General features: G+C 41.5%; 1 protein-coding gene across 7 annotated transcripts in view; it reads left to right on the plus strand.

Moving 5' to 3' along the window:
• Positions 1-1,725: 1,725 nt before the first annotated feature.
• The window catches only part of AMOT (angiomotin), a 66,458-nt gene continuing 48,744 nt past the window's right edge, over positions 1,726-19,439 (plus strand). For 2 of the 7 annotated variants that reach the window (XM_010346321.3, XM_074392171.1), the window contains exons 1-3: positions 1,726-2,165; positions 10,287-10,364; positions 18,295-18,443. Coding sequence is in view for 1 of the 7 variants with exons in the window: in XM_039464099.2 (XP_039320033.1) it covers positions 10,503-10,630 (128 nt within the window). In the remaining 6 variants the exon portion in view is untranslated. Of the gene's footprint in view, positions 2,203-9,706; positions 9,869-10,286; positions 10,365-10,482; positions 10,631-18,294; positions 18,444-19,439 lie in introns of those variants that run through there. The other 5 variants (XM_039464097.2, XM_039464099.2, XM_039464098.2 and 2 more) reach the window with 5 other exon arrangements.

Below are 19,439 nucleotides of genomic sequence, written 5' to 3' on the forward strand. Positions count from 1 at the left end.
CACTTTGCAGATACACAGCATGATTTCCTCTTTCAGTACCAGAACCACAATAGCTTTAAGTTGTCATGAAACTGTAGAACTTTAAAAAAGAAATCTCACCCACCCTTCTTAGAAAAGGGGTAATTTATTATTCTAACTGCAGGGAGTCCACTTAATATCCATCCCCGAAATTGTAGGAAAAGAGCTGATTTTTAAAAATAAAGCCACAAAACCTACACGACCTTGGATGTAAATGCTTAAAACAGATGAGCAAAATATTAATTCTCTAACACATGTAAGACTCTCCAGTATGTGTCATACACAAGTAGGAACACATACATGTTGGAGTGCTTTATAGTTTTCACAGACATTTCATTTTCACACCAGTGCCATTAAGTTAATAGGGCATGTCTTAACACCATTTATTTACAGGTAGAAAAATTAAGGCTGAGAAGTTAAGCCACTTAACATTAGTCATACAATTAGGTAGTAAATGCCAGAGCCCCAACTGAATTCTTCTTTTGGTTCTAAATTCTGTTATTTTGCTACCCCTACACTGTTTCTTTGTGCTTTCGTTTTCCCAGATTTAAAATGGTAGATTTTCCGTGTCTCAGGATACTGTTCTCGACCCTCTGTTTTTAACCAATGTCATTTTTGTTTGTTTGTTTGTTTTTGTTTTTTTCACAGCCAGGAAATGTGAACGCCACATTGGTATTTCATGTACTTTCCCCCCTCCGGATTTAATGAATTAAGGGGAAAGAAAAGTTACCTATTCGCGGAGGGCTGGACAGTGTCATAAACATAAAGGCGTACCAGGGTCGGCCGACACAGTGTTGCACTCTTCTATGAGACTGAGAAAACGTCTCATCTTTCTTTTCCCAGCGGTAGCTGGGGTAGAACATAGAGCTACACAATAGTCTCTTGTTTAGTTTTATTAATTTTGAGGACTGGTGGGACAAAAGGATGAGACTGGCGACTCCCGGGCCCAATCGCAAACGTGTACTAGGCCAGGCCCGGCCAACGAGTAGCTGCAAAAGAATGGTGGGCGGGACTTACGCTTCAGGGGCCCGCTCCGCCCAGGCCGCCGCTAACAGACCGCCCAGGGGGCGGAGCCTCTGCAGAGCCCCGCCCACGACCCCCTCCTCTCTCGCCCCGCCGCTTCTGTGGCCCGCCACCGGGAGGCGGGGGAAGCGCCCGGGGTGAGAGAGCGGAGGAAGAAAGGAGGGTGCCTCGAAGAGCTGTGACCTGGTGGGGGCCTGCTAGTAATAGGAAGCGAGAGGGGAAGGAAAACAAAGAAGCACTGCTCCTTCCTTCATTATTTTAGGCAGGCTTTGGTGAAAGCTGCTTTTCAGCACTTGTATTATTTGCTTTTCTTCCTCTCGCTGTGGGGCGGAGAGCTGCACTGGCTCTCCCACGCGACTCTGCCGCGCTGTTGCCGTAGGTTATTGTAGTCTTTTGCAAAACCCTTTCCTTCTTCCCAGCCAGTCCCCGCGCAGACTCTCAAGGCTACGGCAACCGAGTCGTGCCCCTCTAGTTGAAAGGCGAGAGCGAGGGTCCCCAGCTTTCGCCCGAGCTCCCGGACCCCGCGGTTTAATTGTTTGAAACTTCCCCGCCCCCCGGCCCCGCCTCTCTTCCGCGCTCCCCTAGCTCCTCACTTCCAGGGTCCAGGCAGGCTCCCGCCCTTCTTTCCCCGCCCTGTACTCCGCCTTCCTCCCCAGTCCACCCACCCCCCCCCCCGTCCGCCGCTCCGGGGCGGTCCTAGCCGCTCACCGCAAGAAGAAAAGCCACCCGTTCGTCCCCCTCCCCTACCTCCCATCCTTTGCCCAGGAGCTGCCTTGGCAGTCACGCCCCTTCCTTCCGAGGAGCTTTCTGGCTGCTTAAACTGGTAGACCCCCTGAATTACTCCTCCGTCTCCGCTCTCTTTCGCCTCCTCTTCTCTTAGTTCTCTCCGCCTCCCCCCCTAACTACCACCACCTCCAGTCAATCTCGCCTCCGACCATCCGCTGCTCCACCCTCTGGCCCGGTATCCTGCCTGTCCACTGCCACCAAGGAGAGCCCGGACGGAGCAGCGAAGAGAGGAGCAGCCGGCAGTTGGGGCTTCCCCCCTGCCCATCCCTGGCCGCTGGCCCGGGACCGAAGCCACTTGAGCGAGCAGAGTCGTCACCTTGTCTTCGTTGCCTTCAGGGGTAGGAGACGTGTGGTTACTTTTCGCGGGGAACTGGGGTAGGAATCCATGGTGGCATGAAGTTGGTCGTGCCCTCGGCGTGAGTGAATCGATCTAGGAGCGTGTGAGAATGCCCGTGTGTTCTACTTTCTTTGCAGCTGGCCATGAGTTTTTTAGGGTGTGCAGCAAGTTAAATCGGTTAGAGTGTGCGCTGCTTTCCCGTCCTACTGAGGTGAGGAGATGCTAGTGGGTACCACTACTAGATGGTACTTTTACTTCCTTGCCTCCTGGGGTTCTTATGGGTCTCTAGGAAATTAATCACGTTGAGGAGCTAAAGACCCGAGGGAAGCTGAAATCTACGTTTAGCCTAGCATGCAAGTCAGTGCTTATCTCAGATAACTAGATAGGTTTCTCCTAAGTGCTTAGGCTTGGGGTGTGGACTCACACTCCCTGAGGCGGGAGAAGGAGGGGTAGGACCGTGAATTCTTGAAGTTTTAAAGTCTGTGTAATCTAAAACACAAGGCTACTTTTTGAAATCTGTGTTGGTGGTGGTGCTTGTGGTGGTGGTCATGAGGAGAGAATTGCCCCTATCTGCTTTAGAAGATCCAAAGATGTTAGTAAATAGTTTTGGGGGGATCAGGCAGGTGTCCTGAGGGTCCAAGCCTGGGCCACTGTATGTTGGTGCTTCAGCAGTAAGATTGACTTCATGGATATGTGAAAATCAAGAGAAAGAAAAGTGGGAGAAAAAATAAGTTTTTAATAGACTGTGAGCAGTTCCTGGTAAATTTCCACTAATAATAATACAATATGCATAAAGGGACTAAATAAGATTAAATAAGCGAGGAAAGAGGAAGTCGGTGAGAAACAGCATTTTCAATCTCTAGTGTATGTTTTAGAAAGAATTTTTCAACAACCTGGGATGTTTAGTTCAGTTCTCCTCCCTCCCCACTATGAAAAGTGGAAGTTGGGAGGCAGTTTAAAACTTTTATGAATATAACCCTCTTCTCCCATTCAGTGAGGAAGATAATTAGTCACCATAATCTTCAATGATGAAGGGCTAAGGGTATTTAAGTCTCCTTGAGCTAGGCTTTGTGAAAAGTTCGTTCTCAGGCCAGCCTTTGTGAAGCCTTCTCAGACCTTTCAGCACCCTCATTTAGTAGCTAAGAATAGTTTGAAATGCCATTTTGGATGTGGGATACATTTTCATCCATCTCCCACCTATCTTCAATTGGACAAGTGCATCAAACTTGTAAGTGGTGGTCTTCAAAAACTTGTCCTGAACCCATTGCTTATTTGGGAACACATTATTTACATACATTTAAAAATAGCTTTGGTTGATTTTAATGAGGGAAAGGAAAGTAGGAAGGTAGAGAAGGAACGTTACATGGCGACAATTTTAAACGCTATCCTGTTTCAGATCAGCTGGGAGGGAAAAGCTGGCCTAACCAAACTACATTTTATAACTGGCCTGGGACATTTTAACAGCCAGGTGGTTGTAGAGTAGTTACATCTATTTACAGATGATAACTCAGGTTTCAACTATTCTGTATGGGTTTATCCGGTGTCATTGACAGACACTTTCTGGCACGACATCATACTTCATTTTAAATTACTTCTTTCTTTGGAAAAGTTTGTAGCTTTGTAAAATTGAAAGTGTTTTTTCTACCTTCATGGTGTAGATGTGAAGTAAACTTCATTGTATGTGGAGTCACTTTTACATGAAATTTATGGATCTGTTTAGCTATTTAAAAGATTTTAGAAAGGGAATTTTAATATTTCATAGTCAATGCAATTTTGGATTTAGAAATTAAAATCTCATTTCCAGTTTATGAAGTTGGATTTATTAGACTAATTCCCAACTAGGACATTTGTAGAGTTGCTTTCTCTGAGGTTTTGTAAAGGCCACATCAAACTCTAGAATGCTTTAAGAGTAGCCTAATCAGAAGGCAGGGAGATGGATACTATGACCTTGAGGTCCCACTGAGTGCCAGAATTCTAAGTGGGTACATCTGCTTCTGTGCCTCTCCTAAGAGCCCTCTCCCAGGGCCTGCGCCTTCTTTAAAAGGGTGTCTTTGTAATTAAGCAGCCCTTCTTCCCCATCCCCCTTTCTTCCTTTGATCCAGCTTTTTAAGGCCTTTTTTTCCATTTGGAGACAAGAGGAGTTTCTCACACTTTCCTGTTCCCCTCTTAACGTTTCTTTTCCTTTACCTCAGAAAAGTCCCCTGAAGTTCTCAGGATGGTTAGAAGTTGTTTTGTTTTGTTTGGGACGTGGGGGTGGAGTGGGGGAGTTGTTACCAGTGAGGAGGAATAGAGGATATATTCCCTCTTGGGAAATGCTTGCGACCAGGTAGCCTCCTCCATGGAGACTGAGCATTTGGAATGCATGAGAACAGTCTATTCTTGGGGACTGTCTGGTAGAAATTGTCCTTTGCACCCATTAAGCCCAGCTTAAACATATTGAAAGGGGTGGGGAGAGGTGTGTGTGGTCGTAGTGGAGCCTTTTAGGATGGTAAATGGGTAAATGTTTCCAAATCTCCTATTACATCATCTCTTTCTCTCATGGATTCAGTAGGTTTAGTGATCTGCTTGACAAGTTAATTAGCTGGGGACTAAACCAATTTGTTTAGAATTGTGATCCATTGATTTCCTGTCCCCAGGAATTTTTGTTGGTGTTTTACTATGATGTGTTGTCTTTAGTCTTACTTGCTTTTCCCTCCTTGCTGCCTTTTGTGGACTTTGGTCCAAAATCTAGGGTTCCACCCCCAAGTCAAAGGTTAGAATTTTGTCCCAGGAACTAAGGGGCTATTAAACAGGCTGGTCATACTGCATTACTCTCCTCCATGGTGGGCTTCTGACCCCTTTTAACCCAGAGAAAGGAGGGAAGTCGCCCCTTCCACACACAACACACACAATCTGAACAAAAAAGAAAAAGAAAAAGAAAGAAAGAAAATAGGAGGTCATTTGCTTTATAAAAGAATCCCCAACAGGTTTCTTTGTAAGTACTAGCTTTCCTAGTTAGTGCCTTTAAACTGTGACTTGATATATAAAAATTCACTCTAACTGGCCCTTCTCAGAAGCATATTTATTGCATAAAGGAATACATAAGAATTTGTAATGATTATTGCTTAAATGAAGTGAGACCATTATTTGGCCTTTGAAACTTTTTGTTATATGGAATGGAGTTAGTTAATTGTCTAAATCATTCTGGCTTGTAATAATGCTGGCCACGTTAGCTCCGGCCTACAACTGCTTGCAGAAGAGAGCTAGTATTACTTTTTGAAAATAAATCAGACTTTATAGATTTTGAACAATTCTAAGGATGAGAATATCCACCCCATATAGGTAAAATATTTTATTTCCAGTCACTGTATTTGACTTACCAAGGGATCCAGAAAGTTCTTTCTAGTAAACAGTGGCGACTGATGCCACTTTTAACCTAAGAATCTGCAATAAGATTTCCTAGTGAGCCTGTTGGTGAGAAGGATGGGCTCTAGGCCCAACTGTAACTTGGTTTACTACTTCTGTTAAGTATTTTTTTTCCACTGTAAATTGTGGGTTCGGACAGGGTGATTTTGAGAGCCAGTTCTCATAAATTTATGGTTTTCTTTCTAGGCCTCAGTATCTAGTATGAATGTGAATGATTGCTACTAGAAAGAAGTGCAACAGTTGTTAGAAATTCATTCATCTAGTCATCATGTTAAAACAAAAGATCATGTAAGGATATATCAATATAGATGCATTATGTTTTATATTTTAATGACTCCAAATTAAGAAGCTAAGACTCTGCCTAAAACTTTATCAAGAATTCCATCATCCTAACAGATCACCTGCTTTCATTTTTTCTAGTTCCTTTCAAGTCCTGGTTCCTGTACTAACATGAATTTTAGATAATTAAAGCCACAGATATATGCAATGTTGCTTTTCAATAAGAGCCCACCTTAGACTTAGCTTTGTAAATCCATGTGGAGGAACAAAGGCAGAATCTGACCGAGGACACATGAAAACTCCCATATATTTTGTTTCTCAAATACCAGGAGAGGTTAACGGATATAATAAGTAATCCCTAAACACTTTCTGTGATTCAGGAGTTGTTCATGTATCTCGCAAGGCTGTTAATTCAATTCATTTGACCTCCTGTTATCTCTCCCCCATTCTTGTTAACAACAACAACAAACTAGGGTTCACTGTTTACTTTGTCTAAATCGTTGGCAATGATTATTAAATCACTGTACAGTGATATCCCATCAAGTGAGTACAAATTTGGGTGGACTATGGAATCTCCAGAATGAGAAAGGAGAAGCAGGAAAGCACAGATATACTTGTTTTATAGCACGGAAAATAACATGTTTAAATTAGACTAAAAGCAGATAAACTAAGGATTTTAGACAGTTAAATAAAAGACATTAGGTAAGCAGCAGAATGCGCCATGCATAATGGGTTCTTCATCTGAGATCTTCACCATGTAGTAAAAGTTCAGTTTCATAGTCCTTTAATTTTCCTTTGTTAACAAAAGTATGGTATACATGTGATCTTTAAGATTTGATGGATTCGCTGGGTGCAGTAGCTCATACCTGTAATCCCAGCACTTTGGGAGGCAGAGGCAGGTGGATCACCTAAGGTCAGGTGTTCAAGACCAGCCTGACCAACATGGTGAAACCCTGTTTCTACTAAAAATACAAAATTAGCTTTGCACAGTGGCACGTACCTATAATCCCAGCTACTTGGGAGCCTGAGGCACAAGAATCCCTTGAACCCCAGGAAGCGGAGGTTGCAGTGAGCCACCAGCCTGAGCAACAAGAGCGAAACTCTGTCTCAGAAAAAAGAAAGAAAAAGAAAAAAAGATTTGATGGACTCATTCCTGGAAACCAGTGGCTCATCATAAATTAGATTAAATTTCTCTAACTGGAATAGAAAGTGTGGTACTAGTTTTTAATATTTAGAAAGTACCAAATGAGTAACAGGAACTTTTTTTTTTTTTTTTTTTTGGTAATATACGATCCTGGAGAAAATGCAAATGAACATATTTGCTGATGTTTCCTGAGGCAATTCTTGAAAATCTACTCTTTTAAGTCTGTGGGCTTGCCTTGATATTTGTAAAGGCACTTTCACTCTTACCCTAACTCTATGAAATACCATTAGCTTGTGTGACTTGAAGCCAGCTTTTATGACTGGAAGCCGGGATCTGGTTTTCTCTGCCTAGCCCCTCTCTGGCTTACCATGTGACCAACGGCAAATGAATTAGCTGCTCTAAGCCTCAGTTACCCTTCTGGGAAGCGAAGATATTAATACCTTACAGAGGTGTTTCAGCATGCTTCATATTGGGCACATGCTTTGAGGTCATTGGATGAAAGGTGTTTGCATTATGGCAAAGCAGGCTTATTATAGGGTCTTGAGCAGGTGTTCCTTTTTAATGAGCTTTGCTCTCTTATAACATACAATGCCCTTTGGTGCCCCATTGCCTTACTGACTGTAATTACCATTAACCCAACATTTGGATTATTGGCCCTCTCGGCTTTTTGGAAAAAAAAAATTAAACAGTTTTGTACTGTGTGGTAAGTTGAGGTACAAATAAGAGGACTCCAGCATCTTCCCGGGTGGTGAAAAATAGCTTCAAAAAGAAACATTAGTTGAAAAGGACCGTAGAGATCAGTGAGTTCTTCAAAGCTCCTCCAAAAGATGAAAAAGAATAAAGCAAACGTCTGTGTGTATGTGAGCATGCGTGTTTTAAGGGAGAAAGTTTTCAGTAATATTTGCTTGTGACACATACTGATGATAGCCAGTAACTGAAACCCAGCCATTGTAGTGTTTTATACACAGCTGGTTTTTATTAATGATGGAATATTTATGCTTGCTGTACAATTCGTGGCTCATTTCCATGTGTATGTCAGAACTTAAATACCCCCAAAAGAAACATTAAGATAACATAAAATATAAATGTGGCCAAGCTAGGAAGGGTGGATTTGGTGGGAAGTCTCCCTTATTCTTATTGGTGTCGCATCAGACCACAATAACTGTGCCCCCCCACCACCACTACCAACTTTAGGCATTGATACTGATCTTTTTTCCCCCTTATTTATACCCCATAGCAAACTTCATATTTCGATCTTTTTGATATGGACAAATGATCTGCTCTCCCCTTTATGATGCAGATAAAACTGATGTATGTGTTTTTTAAGAGCATATTTTCCCTGCACATGCTTCTCATTATCCGAGAGGCCTGGACTCAATCAGTAAAGGAGCAGAGAAACCACATAATTGAAAGGAGAATGACGGTGGTGCATACTTGGAATATTTGTGGGAAGGGGATTGCTGACATCAGAAAATGTAGTGGCCTGAGTGTTAACAGCATTGAAGAGAAATCAGCTTTCTGTGTGTCTGTGTATTGAGAATTATTTTTAAGGGAATAAAAATATGGGCCAGGTTTGACATCCTTTTATGAAGTTGCCCTGGAAACTTTGATGAAGGTTGTTAAAGAATAGCTCAATTAAAACCTTCCCCATTAGGAAGCTAATTAGTACATCCCTTACTCATTTTGGTTGTTTTCAAGGGGCATGTATTTGCATTGAATTAGTGACATTTGTTCCATGTGATAGCAAACTAAGATTAAAAATCACAGATGGGGAAAATTATTTAGATTGCCTATTTTGAAGAAACCTAATTTCCTCTTTATTACATTTAGATTTTCAATTCAGATTTTTGTTTTACTATATTTATATACAATGATCACATTTTAGTGTGGTAGCCAGTTTTGCTTTCTGGATCATGGGCTGTAAACCAAAGCTTATTTGAATTAGGGAAATAGAACAAATGACAATAAACCATTTTATTAAGGTAAGATTTGATTTTTTTTTTTTTTTTTCCCTATGGGAGGTAGAAAAAAAGAGGTAGTTTCTCTTTGGTCTCTGTGTGTGCCTGAGAGAGAGAGTGGGGGAGGCAGACAGGTTTTTTTTTTTTTTTTAAGCAGACAATTTTTGGAGCTAAGAAAATTTTGATGACCCCCTTTACTCCCAGGAACATTCTGTCTGCCTCAGGCTGCCAGTTGGGCTTTGATTAGGCAAATATGATGAATTTTCTGACTTGGTGCTTTCTGTGACCAGGCTAAGCAGTTCTCCCTTGGAAGCCTGAAGGAGAGAGGTTATGGTGAGAATAGGAGTGCAAGATTTCTCGCAGGTTCTTTTTGCTGTACTCCATCTTTTTTGGGGGGGTGGAGGGCGGTGAGTACTTCTGAGATTTCAGGGCTGTTTGCAGTAGAGTCAATGCTCTGTGGCTAAATATAAAATGTGGGTCTGTTGTGGCCCTCCTTTCTCCCCATCACTTAAGGAGATGGTTATTCTGTACCTAGGTTCCCTGATGCTGTGCCCATGGCGCAGATGTATGCCTGCAATAGTTTGTGCAAGTGAGAAAGTTAGCTGAGTTACATGATTTGTGATTTAACTGATCTCACCCTAGTCCTTACTGGGAAGGCACAGTTTAGATGCAGTTCTGAAATGGCACCTCAGGCAAGGCAGGTTCCCTGTGCTTGCAAGGCAACAGCAGGAGGAGGAGGGGCTGCCTTCTGCCTTCGGTGAGTGACTCAAGCCCTTCGGTATGAAGATATGAAATGCTGGCTCCTGTCCATGCACCTGCTGGATGCCACACCTGCAGTCAGCACCTGAGCCCCACTCAGACACAAAAACCAGACTGAAGGCAGATGAGGCTCCCTTCAAAAGGGGTACAACAAAACAGGTAGCTCCCAATTATGTGAGCAGAGCCCCATTGGGAATTGAGTTTAGTTATCCTAGTGTTGGCATGGGGAAACATCTTAGATTTTTTTTGTTTGTTTGTTAAGATTATTTTCTTTCAGATGCAGCTCACTCACTGAGGTATGGTACTGTTGGAGTGCTGTGGGAGTTTGCTCTTTCCTGATGAATTTCTCTTGTGAACTGCCCTCCTAAAAACCAGAGAGGCAATTCTGTGGAGGGTTGTGTTTTGAACTAAGCACACAACAGGAAGTCATAAGGCCTGGGTTTCGATCCTGGCCCTACCAGTGGGCAACAGTGAAATTCTGGTCCAATTAGTTATGATTAGCTATTTGTTCTGGACTTGAGCTTCCCTCTCCAGTTCTAAAATGGAATTAATCACATCTACCTTTATTTCCCAACAGAGCTGCTGAGAAGGACAAACAAGATAGAAGAAGTGAAAGAGCTTTTGTTTCCTTAGAAGGAAGGCTGAGAAACTAAAGGTAATATTATCATTCCGTGTCTTTCTTTGTTTTCTTCTTCTGCTGTGGCCTCTAGCAAAGTTTTGGGGAAGTTATCATTCACTCAATATGCAACTATTAAGCACATTTTATGTACCAGTTAATGTTTTAGGTATTGGGATGGATACAATGAAAAATCACGCACCCAGCCCATGCCCTCTAAGATCTTACAGTCTAGCAACTTCCATTTCCATTTCTGGCTCAACCCGTAACAGTGATTGCTACCTGGGCACTCAGAAGCTTAAAAGGTGAGAATTAACTTCTTTTTTTCTCTCTGCACTACATCTGGGGATTTCTGTCCCTGGAGCAGTATATTCCAAGGTCTAGATTGGAGATATATGGGAGGAAAGGCCATAGGGACAAATAAAGGAATTTCTTTTCCTCCTACATTTGCAAAGTACCTAACCCTTGAATGATCATTTTTTTCCAGAAGTCCATGTTTAGTTTCATCTTGGGTTCTGTGGTATTCCTAGTCAATATGGTCTAGCCCTCTCTTATGACCTTAGCTGTTATTTTTATGCTAATGACTCCCAAAGACATATCTCAACCTATCTTTGATGTCAAGTTGGTCATCACATTCCATGTCTTCTATTCAGCTCATAGGTTTTTGATTTTTCCTCCTCTTGGAAGCTTTTTCAGGTAGCCTGGGGTTTTTGGTAGAGCTCTCTGTGTTGCTGGAGCTATCAGCTCATACCTCTGTTCCCCCGTTGAATTGTGCCTCCTCTGCTTGACTGGAAGCTCCTCAAGGACTGGGATCATTTTTTTGTTTGTTTGTTTGTTTTTTTGAGACGGAGTTTTGCTCTGTCACCCAGGCTGGAGTGCAGTGGTGCGATCTTGGCTCACTGCAACCTCTGCCTCCCGGGTTCAAGCGATTCTCTTGCCTCAGTCTCCCGAGTGGCTGGGATTATAAGCACCCACTACCTGCGCCTGTCTAGTTTTTGTAGTTTTAGGAGAGAGGGCGTTTCATCATCTTGGCCAGGCTGGTCTCGAACCCCTGACCTCATGATCCACCTGTGTTGGCCTCACAAAGTGCTAGGATCATAGGTGTGAGTGAGCCACTGTACCCAGCCGGGCTGTGCTTTATTTTTTAATTTATTTTTTGCCACCCTAGGGCTTACCTAGTACAGTGTCTGGCTACAGTAAGTGCTCAGTAAATGTTTGTGGAAAATATGCTGTGATAAGTGTCATGATAGGTAATTCATTTTCCATATTGAGCAGAGTTGAGGTCAGGAATAGATGGAGAGGGATTAGGGAAAAACCTTCCAAGAGAAGGTGGAAAGCAGAACTGCCTTATTTTGAGAGTTCTGGCTAAGAAGTCAAGGAAAGAATGCCTGTTGTGTCCACTCTTGCTAAACCAGGGGCATCTCTGGGCTATTGCCTCCCCTGCTTTAGGATTGGATGGCTTTTATGGTCAGGTCTGCACATAAACCTGTGTATAATACATTGACCATTTAAGACAGGTGTCACTTAGTCATATAATATTAAACAGAGCTGACCTTAAATGTGCCACCTTAACTGAGGCTGAAAATAGAGCTACACACACAGGCTCATTGATCATGCCTGCTTAGTTCTATACAGCAAAATGTTCCTTAAGATATATTGAAGACTGGGATCTAAAAACTGACAAATTCAGTTCTCAGAATGTAAGCAGATTGGGTCATAAGAACTGAATGTCTTCAAGCTGACTGTCAGATCTTTCCAAGGGCAAAAATGAAAGATGATATAAGCTATTACAGGCCATGAACCTGTTCTCACCCACCTGATGCTTTTACTAATTAGCTTCTTGGCTGGGTGGTAATTTGGGGCAAGTGCATGCAAGCTGGATTCACAGGGGAGCCTGCATTCCACTCTGCCGTTTTGCAAGCCACTGGGATACTACACTGCTTCTCTTGGCTTCTTTCCCTCCCAGGAGCCCTGCTCTGCCCTGGTGGAAAAATGAGAGCAGGAGAAATTTTCATTAAATGAGGGAGGGGTTTCATGGGACTGTGGTGTTTTGCTAATTTTATTTTTTAGTGGGTTGTCTAAAAACATTTATGCTTCTTGACCCATCAGTTTCACTTCTGGGATTCTATCACAGAGAAGCAATCTACAATATTGAAAAAGGTTAAATCACAAAGATGTTTTTGTAACATTATTTAGACTAGCATAAAACTGGAAGCAATTTATATATCTTAATAATTGAAGAATGGGTAAGTGAATGCTGATATACTTGTTTAATGCACTATTATGCAGCCATTACAATGTTATGAAGTTATGCCACAACACAGAAAAAGTATTTATGATGAAGTGAAATGCAGGATCCAAAATTACATCTTATTAATAATTCATTGCTTTGTAAAAACACAAATACACATAAGAAAACTATAGGAGCCGGCCGGGCGCGGTGGCTCAAGCCTGTAATCCCAGCACTTTGGGAGGCCGAGGCGGGTGGATCACAAGGTCGAGAGATCGAGACCAACCTGGTCAACATGGTGAAACCCCGTCTCTACTAAAAATACAAAAAAAAAAATTAGCTGGGCATGGTGGCGCGTGCCTGTAATCCCAGCTACTCAGGAGGCTGAGGCAGGAGAATTGCCTGAACCCAGGAGGCAGAGGTTGCGGTGAGCCGAGATCGCGCCATTGCACTCCAGCCTGGGTAACAAGAGTGAAACTCCGTCTCCAAAAAAAAAAAAAAAAAAAAAAAAGAAAACTATAGGAAATATCATGTTAACAATGTTTAAATTGAGCTTCTGGGATTATAAGTGATTTTTTTCTTTATTAAAATATATGCATGCCGTGCTTATATTACTTTTAAAACAAAATATAAGTAGATATGAAAATGGGTGATCTGCCATTGGAAGTTAGAGATTGGTAAAGCAGGCAGCTTCTAGGTATATTCTTAAACTTTTCTCATTTTAGGGTCAATCAGATTACAGGGTTCCTTAATACTTTTCCTGAGACAATAAGGAAGGGGATGTGATGACATTGTCTACTCCTCTTTTGGAATGGATGTTTGTGCTGGGGGATAGAGGGAGGTGGGAGCCGGATTCTCCTTACTACCCAGTATGTATATCACTGGTCACATGCGCTTAAGGGTTGATCACATTTGTTTCCTATAAATATGTTCGAGGTAATTGCTTCAGAGCAAAGCAAAGTCAAACTGGGACCAAAAACAACCAAGACCTTGAGTTATCATCTCAGAAACGGATCTCTCACACTGATCTCCAGTAAGATTTGCAAATGCCAAGGCTTTGCTGTGGGTCTCAAAATAATTTTTCAACCTAATCTAATAGGTTGGTGCAAAAATAATTGCATTTTTTGCAATGGAGTGTATTAAACCATTCTTGCATTGCTATGAAGAAATACCTGAGACAGGGTAATTTATAAAGAAAAAAGTTTTAATTGGCTTACAGTTCTGCAGGCTTTATGGGAAGCATGGTGTGAACATCTACTTGGCTTCACAGGCAAGGGCCTCAGGAAGCTTGCAGTCATGGCAGAAGGTGATAGGGGAGCAAGCACATCACATGGCAAAAGCAAGAGCAAGAGACAACAGGGGAAGGTGCCACACATTTTTAAACTACCAGATCTTGTGAGAACTCACTATCAGAACAGCACCAAGAAGTTCTGCCCCCATGATCCAATCACCTCTCACCAAACCTCACAATTCAACATGAGATTTGGGCAGGGACACACATCCAGGCTATACCACAGAGGAGCGAAGAAGAGTTGAGGCTAACTTTTCTCTTAAGCCTTTTCTTAAACTCATGCTAGAGTTAACTAAGAGCAAACACCAAGATGATATGATGTTGAAAAGACCCAGAATAGGGTCCCTGGAAACATCCATCTGTGGAGGTTCATGTTGCTGTTCAATCCATCTCACATCTTAGCCTAAAAAGAGAATTTGCAAAGCGCTTCTGTAATACTTCTAGCTAAACACTATATACCTACATAGTGTTTAGGTATATAGTGTTTAACTATATACCCTCACAGCTCCTTGAATTTTTCTTCCTTTCATTAACATTTTACTTGCAATGAAACTGGAAAAGCAGTGGTAGCATTAAGGCAGGTTTATAGCCTTTTAAAACCAGGGTCAATTCTATGTAATAAATAGTTATTAAGCATCTTCTTTGTACAAGCAAACAATGCTAGATAATATGTTGTAGCGGAAGGGCTCTTGTCCTAGGTGTTATAAAGACTTTCATTTTGGTATTGGCTCGCTCTCTCTTATCCCTTAGAGGCCTTGGCATCTTCATCTATAGAAGAAGAGGGTGGGACCACTAGGAGGTCTCCCAAAAGCCTTTCCAGTTCTGGCTTTTAGTGATCTAAGGACCCCTGTGTAGTAGACTGAGTTGCAAATAAAGGTTTCTTAAAAAAACAAAACAACAACAACAACAAAAAAAAAAGAAAGAAAGAAAAAAAAAACCTTTCTTCATAAAATTGCTGTACACTTCTAAAAAATAAAGTCTACTTAAAAATAATAATTATAGTAATAGCCTACTTTTATTGAGGCGTTACTATGTGCCAGACTCCATGCTTAGCACTTTAAATGGATTAATTCCCTTGGTGTTTATGATAATCCTATGAAGTATGAGCACCATTATCCCTATTTTGCAGATGATAAAATTGAGACTCAATTCATCAAGAATTGGTGGGAGATCAAGAGACATGTGCAAGGTCTGTTAGTAAGCCATAGATCCAGGATTTAAACTTGGGCAGTGTGATTCTAGGCCCAGACTCTGTACCATGGTGCTTTTGATGCCTACCCATTACCTGTTGAAAGTTTAGGGTTAACCTGCAAAAGGACCATTGATTTTCACATCCCAAATGAGGTTAATTGGTATCTTGGGTTGCAAGACTGTTGAGAAAGGTATTCTCTAGTGTACTTGGCTACAATATGGACCAACCTGAGAGAACATAAGAATTCACTGGGGCATCTCACTTTTTGTGAAAGGTTTTGTGTATGTGTATGTGTGTGTGTGTGTGTGTGTGTGTGTGTGTGTTTGCACAAATATATACACATAGGTACAGGAAAAACTTTGAACTGGCCCCTTTCCGTTTATCTGGGAGTCAAATTGGATGAAACAAGTTGACCAAGATTTGGCAGAGAAACAGGTTTCTTAGACTTGAATTCTTCATCCTGGTTGGAAGAATGAGAGGTAGGGGCAGAATGTGGGAGGGTTTAGAAGAAGGAATAGAAAGAAGATATTATAGGTATATTGCACAATTTATTTCAAGTGTGAGAATTTGGTCTGTCGTGACCACCTAGTAATGTTGATTTTCTGGGACTTGTCTTGGGAAACATCAGGGCTCTCATTAACATGTTTTGGCTCAACCTTCCAGGTGTATTGGGAGAGGCCAATGACTGCAAATGGAGTAAGAATTTAGCTTGGCCTTGCTTCCCTGTTGTTGTTATAGAAGAGTCAATTATATAGATTCGAATTGCATTTTAAAAGACAGAACCTGTTATTCTTTTTTTTTTTTTTTCCTATCAAATATTCTCAGAGACATTCTGTGTGCCCAGGAGAAACAAGGTTATTTTATTGATTGAAGATGGTGTCAGACCCCTAGCAGTGGCACGATTAAAGCTATGGGGAGATTAAAGGTTACAGAGTTCATATTGTTTTAGTTCTTGTGCATGAAACAAGGAGCCTTTTCCTTTCCTTCTCTAATAAATAAATGGAGTAGTGTTTTCCTCATTATGTGACTCTTGACATGTAGATGAACATAAGTTCTAAGAAAAAAATAGTAAACTGGAGAGGACTCTGCAAAGCTTTTATTTTAGGCTGATTTCTTTTTCTCTTTCAAACAGAAACAAAGATGGCAGGAGGGGTGTGAGGGTAGGGGAACGATCTGTGTTCAGTTAACATAAAGTGATTTGGGTTTTCAAAAGGATATGGAGGGGCCAAGTGTGGTGGCTGACGCCTGTAATCCCAGCACTTTGGGAGGCCGAGGCGGGCAGATCACCTGAGGTCAGGAGTTCAAGACCAGCCTGGCCAATATGGTGAAACCCTGCCTCTACTAAAAATATGAAAATTAGCCAGACATGGTGACACACATCCGTAATCCTGGCTACATGGGAGACTGAAGCAGAAGAAGCACTTGAACCTGGGAGGCAGAGGTTGCAGTGAGCCAAGATCCCGCCACTGCACTCCAGCCTGGGCAACAGAGCAAGACTCATCTCAAAAATGAATGAATGAATGAATGAATAAATAAATAAATAAATAAATAAATAAATAAATAAATGATACAGAGGACAAACTTGAGAGAAGAGAGTAAGACCTTGCACAAGTAAAGTTTCTCAATGAGGAGCTGAGTATCAGGAGAAAGCCAGTAATATCAGCATGAAGATCTAAATAGTACTGGAAAAGAATCATATGGTAGTTTCTCTCCAGGGACTCAAGTTTAAAAGCCTTGGGCTGTTTTCTGGTGTTTCAGTTGGAATAAAAGGATGAAAGTTTTGTTCAGAATTGGAAAATAGAAGCATGGTAGTTATTTATCATAGCTCTGTTAACAGTCCGGCTTTGATTCCCACTAGTAGTTGTTCCTCTGCTTTGAAATTGGGGGAGACACCCTAAAATAATTACCTTGCAGATTGGAGATGATTTTGCTTTTGATAATGATTATATGTTGTGTCAAAACAAGATGGAAAGACACGTTTCCATGTTTGTTCAATCTATATCTGTTCACTTTATTCTTGGCAACATTGCAAGAAAATAATGTTAAATTAATCACTGTGTGGTTTTGTGGATTTTTTAAAAACTTAAATGTTTTGAACACACTCTCAAAATACAGAGATGTTTGTGTACTTCTTTTGCATTGCTTTTCTCCTCACATGGAATCACTGGTGTGGATTAAGCCTTTCCTTTAAGTGATATGACTGAATCATATATAGGCCAGGACAGAAGATAGGAATATGATTCATGTGCATATCACTTAAACTGCTGAGTCTTAGAGTCATTTCGATTAGGCTGGCAGGGCTTTGCAGAGTAGTCCAAGCAGAAATTAGATATAAGGACTATCTCAAATCCAGGTTTATTAGGCCTTTACATCTAGTCTATATAATGTACCTCTGTGAGTTTTCTTTGCTGAGACACTGGGGCAATGGAAATGCCAAAAAGCAATTGGAAGCATCTTCTGTTTGGAGAACGGTTGCACTCTGTGTTGAGGAGAGCAATCTACTTTCCTACTCCAAGAATGGATGGACCATTGATCAAGATAATCAGAGTGTAAGCTCCATGAGGGCAGGAATTATACTTTATGTGTCTTTGTAGCCCTCATTGTGTCTAGCATGAAGCTGACAAATGTGTGGAATAGTCAATATGCAATAAATACTTAATGGCTTGGTTGAAAAGGTTTTTTTTGTTTCTTTTGTTTTGTTTTGTTTTGTTTTGTTTTCTGCCCATCTGAGGTTGAGGCACTCAAATTGGGAGCCTCACTGAGTGTTCTTTTTTTTTTTTTTTTTTTTTTTTTTTTTTTTTTTTTTTTTTACCAAAAACCTACATTATGATGACTGTCCTACCTTCTGGGAGTTGGGACAGTGAGCCTTACTAACCTGCCCTGCTAGTAATAGCAGTTTAAAGGTTGCACCCTAAACGTGACAGTGGTTTTGGTTTTTATCATCATCTACCGTTCCAACTGGGAGTGGAAGCGGTAGCTTTCTAGGGCTGTGAGGTCAGAACAGAGCAAGCCTTTCTAGTCTCAGACCTGAACATTTCCATCACTGGAGACTGGCCTGGCCTTCCGGACACAGCTGCTGGACACTGAGGTTTCTTTTCTGCCCTAGTGGAGATGGACTGTGCTACTCATTTAAAAGCCAAGCACCATAGGAGGACAACTCATTTTCTTGGAAGAACTGGTTTGGTTAACTGCTGGCCATTGGTGGCAAAATAGAAACGACGTTTTTATTTCTCCCTCCCCCTCCTGAACATTTCAGAGTGACCAGTGGTTCGACTCTTGGCGGCGCTTACCCTGAACCTGAGTGTTAGGGGAGAGGGAATCTGCCGTTGCGGTTTCTGGAGCTGCTCATAAGCAAGAATTCCCTATCCTGATCAAGGCTTTAAGCCTAAAAGAAAGCAGAAATAGGTATGGAATATCTCTGTTTGAGTGTATGTGTGCTCACGTGTGTGTGTATGCATGTGTGCCTGTGTGCATGCTGGGTGGGAAGGGTGTGATGTGGGAGGGGGTGGTATACCTTTCAGGGTCGAAGGCAGCTCAGTGTCTACATTTCTCTGCTTTGCAGGGAGGGTTTGTAAGTTATTTTTGCTTTAATACCATACATGTTCCTGTTTCCATTTTTTGAGCAAGGAACAGTAATTTGGTAGTCATCTCTCTAGGTTTGGTCACCAAAAAAGATTTATATATTATGTCTGTCAGCCTATCAGAATATCCCAATTTGACATTCCTGGAGGGACACTGGGAGAATGGGAAAAGGGACTGGGTTGCTTAACCCACTGGTGTGCTCTTCCTAAGAGAATATAATAAAAGGGACTTTGGAGGGTCCCTTTGTATTGTCAGACTGCCCAACACAACAGCTGAAAGCCAGGTAGCAGTAACCAACAAGAAGTGAAGAAAGAAAGAAGATGAACTTTCTTTATATACTATACATATATTCTGGGCCACTCTTTCTGCATGACCAAAAGTAAGGGGTTCATGTTTACAGAGAGACTGCAGGCCACTTAATGTCATGGAAACATGACGCTGTCCTCTGGAAACCTGACGCTGGTTAAATTGACCTTTATTGTGACTTTTTGTTTGACATTGTGTTCATTCTCCACCAATTACTTAAGATCCTTAGAGCGAAAGTTTCATTATTGAACATTAGTATTTAATTCCAATACTTAACATGACAGATTTTGTCCAAAGAATTTTTGAATCTCTAATGAATTAGTGTATACTATACAGTGCTGAGAGAGAGAGAAGTCATCTAGCACTCATTTTTCAGTTGAGAAACTAGAAGTCAAGAAAAGACGAATCAGTTGTTTATCCCATAAACCAATAGTATGATTCAAATTTGAATATTAAATGTGTTACTAAAGTTGTCAGTTTCAGTCAACCCATTTTACCTTTTTAGAAGAATTG

This window comes from Saimiri boliviensis, chromosome X (assembly GCF_048565385.1).
Source record: "Saimiri boliviensis isolate mSaiBol1 chromosome X, mSaiBol1.pri, whole genome shotgun sequence".
Classification (NCBI taxonomy): Eukaryota; Metazoa; Chordata; class Mammalia; order Primates; family Cebidae; genus Saimiri; species Saimiri boliviensis.